Source organism: Pongo pygmaeus, chromosome 3, assembly GCF_028885625.2.
Source record: "Pongo pygmaeus isolate AG05252 chromosome 3, NHGRI_mPonPyg2-v2.0_pri, whole genome shotgun sequence".
In the NCBI taxonomy this organism is placed as follows: domain Eukaryota; kingdom Metazoa; phylum Chordata; class Mammalia; order Primates; family Hominidae; genus Pongo; species Pongo pygmaeus.
In genome coordinates, this window is record NC_072376.2 from 118,366,775 (window position 1) to 118,380,603 (window position 13,829).

General features: G+C 34.8%; 1 protein-coding gene and 1 pseudogene across 2 annotated transcripts in view; both read right to left on the reverse strand.

Annotated features, from left to right (window-relative positions):
- LOC129034579 (ATP-dependent RNA helicase DDX50-like) lies at nt 1-3,844 on the reverse strand (annotated as a pseudogene).
- The window catches only part of INTS12 (integrator complex subunit 12), a 26,816-nt gene continuing 16,111 nt past the window's right edge, over nt 3,125-13,829 (reverse strand). For both annotated transcript variants that reach the window (XM_054484507.2, XM_063663957.1), the window contains exons 5-7: nt 13,121-13,280; nt 7,856-8,002; nt 3,125-4,428 (exon numbers count right to left, since the gene is read on the reverse strand). In XM_054484507.2, coding sequence (XP_054340482.1) covers nt 3,844-4,428; nt 7,856-8,002; nt 13,121-13,280 — 892 coding nt within the window. In that variant the 3' untranslated portion in view covers nt 3,125-3,843. The remainder of the gene's footprint in view (nt 4,429-7,855; nt 8,003-13,120; nt 13,281-13,829) is intronic.

The window sequence follows — 13,829 nt, forward strand, 5'->3', positions numbered from 1 at the left end:
TAGATTTGTTTACAACCATTCTTGTGAAATGCTTTTTTAAAAAAATACGATCAGCTTCTTTGCAAATAGCAGACACATACCTCAACAACGATAACCTAATTTTTGATCCATAATGTACATGATTAGGTAGAAATAGGCAAGCTCACACTGGTAAATTAACTATCAAATACTCAGTCAAAACTCCGTTTGTGGCCCCCACTTCTTGATCTATTTCTATTCCACTTCGTCTTCTACCATCTTGTCGACTTCCTGAGCGACTGCCTTGTCGACTACCTGACCAACCGCTAGATCAACCACCTGACTGGCCCGACCAGCCACTCCTCTGTCTGGAATTAGAAGACGTTTCCATCATAATATTCTTTAATTTCAGGTAATTTAGCTGGCACTGAGAGTATCCAGCCGGAGTCATGCCACTCTGCCTGTAACCTTTGACTCAATTGGAGGAATATCAAAGCAAACACCCATATTTCCTTTCAGGAGGCACACTCTGGTAATCTGAGACACTGCATTACTATTCAGCTTTCTAAGTTCTTTCCAAGCACAGCTGACATCCTGTATTTCCTCTAGGCTTTCCAGAGTCATGGTCACAAACCCCTTATCAGAGTTGATTAAAGATCATGGTTCAAAGCTTGATACACCAGAAATGTGGGCTAAAGCTGCAGCCAATGCATCTATAGCCCCTTTCTCTTCTATCAGTATCTGAGCTGATGGTTGGAAAAAAATCAACAGCAGCATAAGAAATGGAAGCCAGAGACTTTATGGCATCCGTGCTTTTAAATTTAACTAAATCCATTGTAGAAGGAACATCTACACATTTAAAAGTAATTCGTGTTTTTTTTGTTCCACATGTCTTAGTTGACCTTTTTCTCTTGGTTGATAAAAACATATACAAACCCTTCTGCCCAGCTTTACCCAAGCATCCAGAGAGATGGATATAGGACTCAATATCCTGAGGAGGAGAACTTTGAATCACCAGGTCAACTACAGGAATGTCCAAACCACGAGGAACCACATTGGTTGCCACCAAAACTTTATAATTACCTCTCTGAAGCCTTTTAGTGTAATTTCTCTTTGTGACTGTGCAATGTCCCCATGTAAACACAGTGCATTCTGTTTTGTGCGGATTCATGGCCATGTCAGTTACATTCTTCTTGGTCTCACAGAAAATAATAGCCCTCCCTTCAGATCCACTGTAGACTTGAAGGACATCTCATTATCATCTGTGTTTTATAAAGGAGGAAATTGAGGACCTCACATGGAGGGACTGGGATTTAAAACCAGGTATTCTGACTTTAAGGCCTTTTCTTTTAGTGTTTTCCCTTTTCTTTTCCTTAAGTCACTAAAATCTATAGTTATATAATCTTACAAAAACATGATATACAAAAGAGAAAAATGATAGTCACCACATATCTACTAATGGGATTAAAATGTACAATCCTAAAAGCTTACTTGTTAGCACACTTGCTTATCTGTCCATTCATTCATTGAACCAGTAAGTATTTATTGAGTTAGTGGGAATACAATGCCGTGCAAGACAAACAAGATCCCTCCCTTCATACCACTTAAATTCTAGTGGGGAAAACATCTGCACATAACAAACTAAATGATCATAAAATAAAAAATGCTATTTATATAAAACTGGCTACTTTCATTACTGCTCAGTTAAAGGGTCTCGTAGCTCATTTTATGATATGAAAAAAATCAAGGTCTAAAAGCTCCTTGAGACAATTTAAACTCTACTACCAAATATACCTCTATAAAATACCAAACTGAGCTAAATATTGTATTAGATATGTGTACTTATACATATGTACATAACCTAAATATATGTATGCACACATTATCTATACAAAGAGCCATACTCAGTGAAAGATAAATTACCTCCTAAAGTCTCCTCTGAGGTACAACAGAAATTAAAATAATTGCTTCTCTTCTCAACTCAATGTAGCACGTATTTTCTGTGATGGGATAAATGTTTTCATTTCAAGTGCCAATGTGTGAACTGTAATAAACATTACTGCTTTCATTTTTTGTAGGTATGGAGGTTACATTAACTGTTATAGTTGCTGAGCTGAGTTTTTATGTCAGGTAATTTTGTTTAGTCCAAACTGGTTTTGAACTATAAACAATTATGGACATGTATTTTTTGGTTTCTTTGACCCCAAAGGGAAATTGGGGTTTATGTCAAATTGACGTTTTATCAAAATAAATCTGTTCCTCAAAGCAAAAGTCTCTGTAGGATTGAGATAATTCATTATTTACATATGGGGTAAACAGACATTTACTGCCTATTGAGATCATGATTGAGATAATGGATTATCTCAACCCTGGATTCTAATTTACTACAAATAATTTAGCACCATTATTTAACAGAGCAGTTTAAAATAATAATCTTTCCTTTAAAAAAAATGACCAAGCTTAATTTTAAAAGCTTTGTGTTTACAGAGATCACCTATCAATATACTTTAGAATAATGATGTTAGAAAAACCTAGGGATTAAGGAAGACAGTTTTAGATTAGAGATTTGTAGAGTGAAGATTTAGTAGCACACATCAAGTTTGATGGAACAGGCTGTTCATAGTCTTGTGAATGTGTGAATTTGTTGGATATCCAGTTTTCTTGCTGTGAATAATAAACTGTTTCTCTGATGCAGAGGGCTTCCTATCTTCTCTTAGAATATGCATGTACAACAATTGCTGGTTAATTTGTTAGCTTGCAAGTAAGACAACAACTCAGACCTTCCACATTTTCCGACTTAACCCACTTATGCCTAGTGTTCCATTATTGCAATGCTCAGCTTGTAGGAGTTATTTATATCCTACTGTTCAAGGTCATCACCAGGTCTGATTTTTCACCAAAAAATTTGCAACCTCTGGCATAAATGGGTTAACAATGTGCAAAATAATCTCAAGAATTAATCATTATATAGGAGCTTATTGTATATAAAGTTAGCTAAAATTAGGTAAAATGCTATAACATTTTGAGCACTAAGTAAGACAGCCTTTTCTTTCATGGTATAGGAAGAAGCCATCAGTGTGTGAACAAGTCATACATTTTCATCTGCAAAGACCCTTGGGAAATGATATTTTTCTTCAAAACTTATCAGGAATGTGCATAACCAGGATGAATCAAAATTCAACATTTATTACATACCATGTGCATATAGTACATTGGCAATGTAGGAAAAGTGAGCAATGTGAGAAAAAATATTGTATTAAACACCAAGAGAGTTCACAATTTATTGGAAAAAGATATATCCTTAAATAACTGAAATGAGGTGATAAAAAAGGTAAAGATACAATATGAGGTATGATAAATCAATTAGGAAAATCCATTGATGTGAGAAATCAATAATGAAAAAATAATTTTGAAAAAGATGAAATAATTGGGAGGGAGAGGGAGGGTCAGTTGAAATGGGGCTAGCACAGAAAATGAACACCCAGAATACGGGGAGAAAAATAGAAAACTATGTTGGGTCATCCCTGCCGCCACATAAGGCACCTCACTCATCAGGATCAACTCTTGGGACTTTGCTAGAAGACGAACTATTTCTTTTTCCTTAAATTCACTGATGCTTTCAATCTTCTGAAGATCTCATCAAGAACCAGTCATTCTAATCATTGTTTTCACACACTATGGAAATCATTAAAATAAAAGTGGTGAAGACTGATTTAAAATAAAAGTTTCCAAGTTTTGTTATATAATTTTTAGCATTTTAAGGTAAGAAACAATAGAAATTTGATTATGAAGACTTTTATTAAATTACAGTATATTACAGATTATATCTTAATAATAAGCCTTTCATCTTTAGGCTAATATGATATAAAAACCTACTTGGCCACATTACTTCTTGAGTTTCTTTTGGGCGGCTTTCTTCTTGACCATCTGTAATCGCTTCATAGCATTGAGCTGTGATTCTTGTGAAGTTGGACCTTTAAGGGATGCTGAGGGAGAGCTGCTGGATTCTGAAGTAGTTTTGCTAGCAGTACTTCCACTAGGTCCTGGTGTTCCACTATTTCCATTCCCACTTAGTTGGCTGCTGCTTCCTGGAACTAAACTACTTGGACTAGGAAGACCTACTTTGCTGACATTGTCACAACTAACTGAGCGACTAAGACCAGTTTTACCCAAGGTTAGAGGTGGAGGTGGTTTTAAAGGTACAGTGGGTGTAGTGCTGTTATTGGAACCTATTTTGGAACCTATTCCACCTTTGGATGATGTTGCCAGACCAGTCAAACCCACAGGTTTCTGGTTAGCTGATGAAGTAGCAGGTTTCCCAGTATTGTTTTGTGTTGTTGAACTCAATTTTGCTGTTGAGGGACCAGCAGAGGAAGTTTTGGCTGCAAAAGCTGCCCATCCAGTTAAGCCACTAGTTACTGATGAGGAAACGCTGGCACTAGAAGAATTTCCTGAAATAACTGTGGATGTCTAAAAAAATAAGGTAAATATTACATTAGAGCCAAGTATAATCAATACCTACATAAACATCCTTGAATATATAAAAAGTCATTAGACTTTTTATATCTAAGTTATGAATTGGGAAATTTAAATTACACTACCAAATTAGGTTCTTATGAAGCTGATCTGAAAAACCACACAGAACAAAACTTATCTGTATCTAGTGGGTATTATCATTTGCAAAGCAGAAAATTTTTGATACCATATTCTTGTTCTAATGATTCCAAAAGAAAATATATGAAATTCCTTTTTGAGAATTGCTTTTAGATTCAATTCTAAGCTATATCTGAAAACCAGATTTAGTGCTTTAACATACTTTTTACCCAACAAAGTATTATCTAGCTTAGTTAAACATCTAATTCTTTTAGACTTTGCTCCAAATAACTAGGGATCATTTCAAAAATTTAATTCACTCTTAATAGCAAAAATGCCCATACCCAGAATATTCAGGAGAACATATCCAAGATGAAGAGATTCAGCCAATGTTTATTTACTGAGTGACTGTGTGAGAGAAAGAAGACAGCTGTATAGATTCTAAACCCATTAAAAAAAATGTTCTCCTAAATTTTGAGCAACAGTTACAGGAGTAAAAAATATATGCAAAGTTAATTACTTGGAAGTGTACAACTTTTATGATGTATTATAAAGGTCTCATGATTTTAGTTTCACAATTTGCCCATGATTCCGGTTAAACTATCATACAAGAGTCTCCTACTCCTTTAATAAGGATTTTATCAATTGCCTCATTAGGCTGCACAGTGACATTTTGGGTAGGACTGATCTCACTCTCTGATATATTTCATAAGGGTATAACACTTCAACTTCTCTGATTAACATCCCTGGCTAATCAGAAGCTCACAATGATACCAATGCCACTATATAAATACATATTGCTCTTGTTCACACAAGAATATATTTTTTCACTTTCACATTAGGCACAAATGTACGTAGTTCAAATTAATTTTGAATTGAATTTCTTATTAACACCTTTTCTACCTTTATACTCTTAAGAAGATTCACAAAAGCATTACGTTCACATATAGGTAAAAGATAAAATTTTACAAAATAACATCCTACTTAAAAAATGGTAGTTATTATACCTAAAATATATCCAGTTATAATTTAGAACTTTACTCTGAAATAGTTGATAAAACATTTTCAGCTCTTGAAATCAAGGTAGCCTTCAATATTGTCTGCATGCATACATTTTTAATCAATGTGAAAAGTAACAAAAATAGAGTTCTGAGATCCTTGTTTTATAAGAGAAGGAATCCAGATATTTGTCCACATACTCTGAAAATTGATAGGATGTTTTCTTACAGTAACATATTAACTATCTTATGAAGTTATCCAGAGAAGAAAAACTACATAAACCATTTATTCCTAGAGGAATATATACCAGCAATGAGAGAAAAAGTTAGTCAAGAAGTAAACCTTTACTTTTCAGTTATGAAAGACCTAATTTTTTTTTCCTTTTCTTGCTATTAAACATAAAACTGTCTGCCATATGGTTAAATGATCTTTCAAAAAACTTCACAAAAGAAAACCCATCTTTAGTAATTAAAAGACCAACACTTAGGAAGTACAAGCAAGAAAGCATGTTCTATGTGTCTGGCATTTCATTTTAATGGCTTGCTGTTGTTTAGTATTGCTTTTCAACAGGATGACCGATGGTTTATAATACTATCAGGACACATAGAAGTAATATAACACAAACAATGGAGACCAAGTGATTTCTTACTATTTCAGTGTAGAAAACAAATTTCTCAAGTTTTTAACTATAAATATTTTCTTGCCCATTTGCTAGATGGGCAAGTTAGAAAAGACATTTGCTTTTTATATGTGAATGGGAACAATTTTTTTATAGTATAAATTTATTCACTTTTATAAAAAGTGAATTTTTTATTAAAGAAACACAAAACTTCTTAATCAAAACAAATATGACAGCAAAGTCTTTAATTTGTTTGCCACAAAATGATTTCATGTTGAATTTTCTAAAAATAAACTTTAGTTTATTTAGTTTATTTAGTAACAGATTAGTCTAAAAATCTACTAAAAAGTGATTATATGCAGAATATAGCAACTCTAATTACTTTCAATAAACTGGTTATTTTTACTTCTATTCCAATTCACCAAGTTCCTATATGACAAATCAATAATGGATATGCCTTGGATAGCAAATCCTCCCTGGCAAATTAAAATGAAAAATAATCTCCAAATATAATTATCAATAAGTTTTTAAAAGTACTTCATATTCATATTCTTTTTCATCACATCAAGGGTATTAAGCTTACTACTTATAGTCACTTAGATAAGGCAATAACTTTAGAGTTTTCTCAGGTCAATCTGAGAATTTGAGGCTAATTTTTTTAAAATATTTTTTTCTTCCATATTTAGTGCTATGCTTGATATTGGAATGTGTACCTCAATAAAAGTATTCTTTTTGTTACAAAATTAGATTAGAAAATTATTTTTTTCCATGATATAAAAAGGCCAAGATATTAAGAAATAATGTAGTATGATTTCAAGGATGCAAACTTAGAAATGAGAAAGGTGATACCCTCACTAGACAATGTGGTCCCTTTGTATAAGAGGTAGATAACATCGAAAGTTTATTATAAAGAAACAAAACAAGACAAAGCAAGAAAACTCCTTCAACAGCCAATAAGAAGGGAGAAAAAAATATTACAAGGCCAATCTGCTCAAGTAGTGTGGGGAGCAAAATTGTTGCTACTGAGGGCAGAGGTATTTTGAATTTAAACCAGATTTCTTTTTCTTTTTTTGAGTCGGAGTTTCACTCTTGTCGCCCAGGCTGGAGTGCAATGGTGCTATCTCAGCTCACTGCAACCTTCGCCTCTGGGGTTCAAGCGATTCTCCTGCCTCAGCCTCCCAAGTAGCTGATCACAGGCACCCGCCACCGTGCCTGGGAATTACAGGTGCCCATCACCACACCTGGCTAATTTTTGTATTTTTAGTAAAGATGGGGTTTCACCATGTTGGCCAGGCTGGTCTCGAACTCCTGACCTCAGGTGAGCCACCCACCTTGGCCTCCCAAAGTTCTGGGACTATCGGTGTGAGTCATGGCGCCTTGCCTGAATTTAAACCAGATTTCTGATTGAAGGTAAGTATCTAACCAGATGAGAATGGTAAAGGATGTCATTTTGGAATGATCATAGACTGTTCCTATTTGTGATAAAAAGAAAAACAACAGAGTTAGAGATTAATTAATGATATAAATGTTCCCTTTCTACCTAATAGTAATAGTAGTAAAGTCTTAATTTCTAAAATATAGCCATTTAGTATATAAAGTTTCTCATTAAATTTTTTATCAAGCAACTATTGTTTAGTCAACTAAACTTTAAGATATAATCTTAGATAAAAATAGAATCTACTATACCTTGACTTCTGTTCTCTTAAATGCTAGAAAAGTTGTCTCTTGTTTCAGTTTAGTTTCTGGTTTCTTAACCAGTGGATCTTTGACAGCTGGAGTTACAGAAACAACTGCGGGGGCTGGTTTCTGTGGTGGTTTCTGAGTTTTTTGAGCCTGCAAAAACCAGTGGATTAAATCAGATACAAAATCTTCACTGAATATACAGAAAGATAATAATCTCTCACAGGACTCATCATTGAAATGAAATACAGTTGAACATTTTAAAAAATATTGTGATGATAATGAATATATATGCTCTTTGACAAATTATTATTATCATATTAATGGTTTTACAGATTGTATTAGTTTCTAAACAGTAAAGATAATATTAAGCTTTAGAAATAATACAGAATAGGGTTAGTTAAATACCATTTTAACAAGATAAAATTGTTTTTTAAAGAGCAAAATCACAAACTATATGTAACCGTTAGCTTTACTCATGATGAAGTACATTTATTTCTCATTGGGGTTTGTCAAATACATAGGAGTTTTCTTCTTGGGGTCTAGGCATAAGTCGACTCTCCAGTTGCTGAAGGCAAATTAAAACACAGCTCAGATCATTTATACGGTTTTAAATACAGAACAGGGAGAAAAAAAACTATTGATAAATGATGAAACTTTTTGAGGTTTTTCCACATTGCAAAACTAGGCACGCTAAATCTTTAGAGAAAGCTAATAAATACAAATTTCTGTTATGAAAGAATTTTCACCCACTATTACTTTATAAGCATCTTCAGTTTTATTTTGACCAATAATTGATTTTTTCCTTTATTTTATAACTAGGTACTTGACTAAATTTTCCTATAAACTCTAATCATTTTTGAGTTTATTTTTTAGTGTTTTCTAGGTAGATAATTATAACTGTTTATAAATGGTTATGTGCCACGTTTAAGAGTAATTTTCGGAGTCAAACACAGTTAGGATTAAAACCCAGCAACTGGCTGGGCGCAGTGGCTCACGCCTGTAATCCCAGCACTTTGGGAGGCTGGGGCGGGTGGTTCACTTGAGGTCAGAAGTTTGAGAACAGCCTGGCCCACATGGTGAAACCCCATCTCTACTAAAAATACAGAAATTAGCTGGGCATGGTGGCGGGTGCCTATAATCCCAGCTACTCGGGAGGTTGAGGCAGGAGAATTGTTTGAACCCATTAGGTGGCGGTTGCAGTGAGCTGAGATCGCACCACTGCCCTCCAGCCTGGGCAACAAGAACGAAACTCCATCTCAAAAAAACAACAACAGAAAAAAATTAGCAACTATTTTTCTAGGTACATTACCTCAGGCAAAATATGTGAATCTCTAAAAGCCTCATTCTCTTGATCTGTAAAATGGTAATAGCATTTGTTTCAAAGGTGGGTTATGAGCATGAATTATGATTATGTAAGAGTTTAGCATAGTGTCTGGAAAATGTTGAGTGCTAACAAAAAGTTACTGTTTATTCATCATTATTATTTACAAAGGATAATCAAACTGAATCCAGAAAAATCCATGCATACTGAACGGGGAAAGATGCTTTCCGCCAGCCATTCCATAGTCTTTGATAATCTTCGTAAGCCCATACAGTACTATACCAGGGAATTTATTAACAATTTGTCACCATTTCTGGAAGCCAGAATTTGGCCTATTTTGTTCTTGTTTGGGCCTTCGTGTGTAATCGTGGGCTATTGTTTGCCATACTATATAGTTTGGGTCCTTAAATCTCAATTCGTATCACTTTTTATACTACATACCTTCCACATCAAAGTACACCTACCTTCAACATCACTTATAAAGCAACAATTAGGTCAAGAATATTAAGAATGTTTGAAGTAATTCACTGTTGATTACTGGTACTAGCAGGAAAGGAGAGCCATCTTATCCTTCATTGCAAAACCATGTTACGAGAATGCATCCCTCACAGTAAAACAGAAACATGTGGCCCCAAAACCATGGTTTTCAATCTTAACACTGCCTTCCACCCACATCTAGCACTCCTGAGGTTAGACTCTGAGGACCCACCTAACTTGTGTGTTTTAACAGATAAAGACTAATTATGATGAAGCCCCAGGAAGTACTTCTGCCTGTGAGATCATGGTTCAATCTTCTGCCTTCCCTGTTTTATCCAGCCATCTTAGAAACTGAGTAAGAAATACCCACAACCCTTTGTCCTTTACTGGTAATACTAGTTTAGGGAACTAGGATATAATTACTGATTCAGTTTTGTTCAACAAAGGTACTAAAATTTTCATTGGATGACTGCTTCAAACATTGCAAAATGTATAAAATTCTCCACTAAGGCACTAACTGCCAGAATAGCAGTACTAAAAAACCCACGTATTTCCAAATGCTGCAAAATAGGAATGTGTTACTACCTTAGATTGAGAACCACTGCAATAAGTGATATGAGTCTCTCACCTGAAGCTGGGGAAAAACTCCACTACTGGGTAGAGAGAAAACTATAGAACTGAAGAATAACCTTGGACCCTGCCATACACGATCACAACATTCTTAACTAGGTCTTCCTACAATAATGTGTACTGCAGAACTTGCCCCAGTTTGAGGAATCTGTGTGAGGAGAAAGGGGATATCAGGTGCTACTTATAATATCTTTGAGATACCTTGGAACAATAACCAATGCACATATGAGAATCTCACTCAAAGCAATTATAGTCAGAATGACTGGATTTAGAATCCCCACTGTTCCAAAATTATCTCATTAAACCTTATATTTCCTGGATTCTCATCTTTAGGCTCACTTCAGATCATGTCTTTTGGTATTTTCCCACATTTGCTCTTGGTGTATTCTAGTCATGTTATAATATTAGCCATGACTCCCCATTTAGTACTTTGACTTCTGGACACACAGACCAGATTCACTGTTGATTTCTGGTACTAATCTGCATTTAGCCTGGCATGGTGGCTCATGCCGATAAACCCAGCACTTTGGGAGGCCAAGGCAGGAGGATCACTTGAGGTCAGGAGTTCGAGACCAGCCCTGGCAACATAGCAAGACTCCATCTCTACAAAAAATAATAAAAAATTAGCTAGGCCTGGTGACACATGCTTGTAGTCCCAGCTACTTGGGAGGCTGAGGTGGGAGGATTGCTTGAGCCTGGGAGGTCGAGGCTGCAGTGAGCCATGGTCACGCTACTGCACTCCAGCCTAGAAAACAGAGTGAGACTCTGTCTCAGAAAAAGAAAAAAATTACATTTACTTCATTTTATTTAACTTAAGAACAACAGAATGTAGAATGTGTCCAGTCTTGAGCTCTGCTTAAGTGCTATGCCAATGAATTACATGCTCTTACTGATAAATTAGATATGATTTGCAAAGTAGATAAAAGAATAAACAGTATCCCAGATGAAAAGAAGAAGCTGAGAAGCAGAACATAAGGGAACATGAAAGTTCTCCACATATTCAGGGAATGACACACTTAGTCTGTGTCAGAGTGGCTAGAGTGTATGAATGTGTATGCTGAAGCAGTAAGAGGGCTGTAAGGTAGAGTCGGGTCAAAAAGAGAAGGTCCATATATGCATCCTAATGAGTATAACCTCATTATATAAGTAATTGAGAGCCACTGGGCCTATATAAGCAGGTAAATATTTTAGAAGAATTCTAATGATAGTAAGCAAAGTGGATTGATAGGAAGCAAGGAGATTTCTTAAGTGGCTATTGCAATAGCCAAGTAATGGACTTGTGGAACAGGGTAATAAAAGAGAAATGAATAGATTTCAGAGACATATAAGAGGTAGAATTAGCAAATCTGGTAAACAACGGGATATGGAATTAAAAGAGGCATCAAAGATGTTTTCTAATTCAGGCAATTGCAGAAAAAAAAAAACGGATAATAGAACAACTTTTACTTTTAAATATATTGACCTTAAAGTATCTAAAGACTATCTAGTTAGCTATAGAAGCTCATCCAGGAAGAGGGTTAGAACCATAAACATAGATCTGACATGAAATAAATCAGAAAAAAATGGAGGAGAAAAAACTTGGGTGAAGAACAGTGCTTACTTTAGATATTAAGGGAGCTAAAGTGATAATAATAATGAAACAGTTGAGTACATACTAAAGAAAGACAGATTATTGTCACAATTTGTTTCTTTTGACAATTTCCAATTCTTAGTGGTTTCTTATCAATGCTCTGGAATGCATTGCTCATCTGTAATAATTTCACTTGAGATCCTGGAGGGCCAGTTTAAATAATAAATTAAATAAAAATCAAACTGAGTAGAATAGATTGTAACTTGTCACAGAAATTTCCTGTTACAAGTAAGAAATATACACACTATTGATATACACACTTTTCATTTACTACTTTTTATTTCATAGGAATAAATAAAAACACTTCCTATTTCTGATTTAACTGATTAAAAAGTAAAATGGGTATCCCGAATTTTTACTTTTAACTAAGTACTTCTGACCTTTAAAAGATATATTGGTTAGACAAATTTATGTAGAAATTCATTTGATTAACAGACATGAGAACTCTGCAATTGAGAATCACTAATTTAAGGCAGGGGAAGAGAGATGGAAGTGGGAGGGAGAGGTGGAGAATAAGACATTATGGCAATTTCTTGTTTTCTTTAAAAGAAAAATTATGAAATTCATTTATCATGTATCTATTTTATAAGTGAATAAAAGTTAGAAAACTATCCAATATAACAAATGAAAAGATATTTCACTATGATATTAAAGGTAGGTATGTTAGTGAACAGTAAAAAGAGAAAGTACATAGGAAGAATGAGGTAATGGTCACTTGAGGACAATGAGAAGGAAAGACTAAGCAACAGAGAAATGCTGCTGGAAAGACAGATATGCACATATAAATATCACCTCTGTATACATCTTATCCATGCGGTGGTTTAAGCTCACTCAGAAATTTTCTGTATTTCCTTACCAGACCTCAACAAAGAGTGGGGCTTTGTATCTCACCACTTCTCAGTGCTGCATGGTATTTTAAAATGTTTGTAAATACACTGACAGACTAGTAAGGAATATTCATAATTTGTGAGTCACCAATCTTGTTTTATCTATATTAGAATTAGATAAAACTAAACAGAGAAAAATGCACATAACATGGTCTGGTCTTTAGCCATAGAAATATTAATCACATATACATATAAATATTTAAATAATCAGCTTATATTATTTATTTTTTCAATATCTTAAATATTCAAATCTTTGTTTTGAAAGCACATACCAACAAAAACATTGACAGACTGTTTAAAATAAAGAAAAATATGATTCCTACCATTCTTTTCATTTGTCTGGTACATCGGGCACAATACCACACCAGGCGAGGGTCATTCGCTTCCTTGTCTGTCACCTGGGGTTTATGGCAATCTCGGTGGTAGAGATTATGGCACTCCTGACATTCTACTAATTGATTGCCAGATGCCACCATCATTTGCCTAAGAAAACATACCATTAAATATTACACTACTTTTTTAAATGCCATAATTTAAAGTTATTTCAGGGGCCAGGTGTGCTGGCTCATGCCTGTAATCCCAGCACTTTGGGAGGCCAAGGCAGGCGGATCATTTGAGGTCAGGAGTTCAAGACCAGCCTGGCCAACATGATGAAACCCTGTCTCTACTAAAAATACAAAAATCAGCTGGGCGTGGTGGTACACACCTATAATCCTCACTACTCAGGAGGCTGAGGCAGGAGAATCGCTTGAACTTAGGAGATGGAGGCTGCAGTGAGCCAAGATCATGCCACTGCACTCCAGCCTTGGTGACAGAGTAAGACTCTGTCTCAAAAAAAAAAAAAAAAAAAAAAAAAAAAGTTATTTCAGGGTTGTTCTGGTAAAGTTTGGTTTATTAAAAAGAAAAAAAATCCCAGAAACCCAAAGAGCAAATAACAAACCCCAACACTTGGCATGCACAAAAGCATAAGCTTTTAAAGCTTATGGTCAACCATTAATAAATATATAGAATGCCTTGATTAAATTTGGCTAT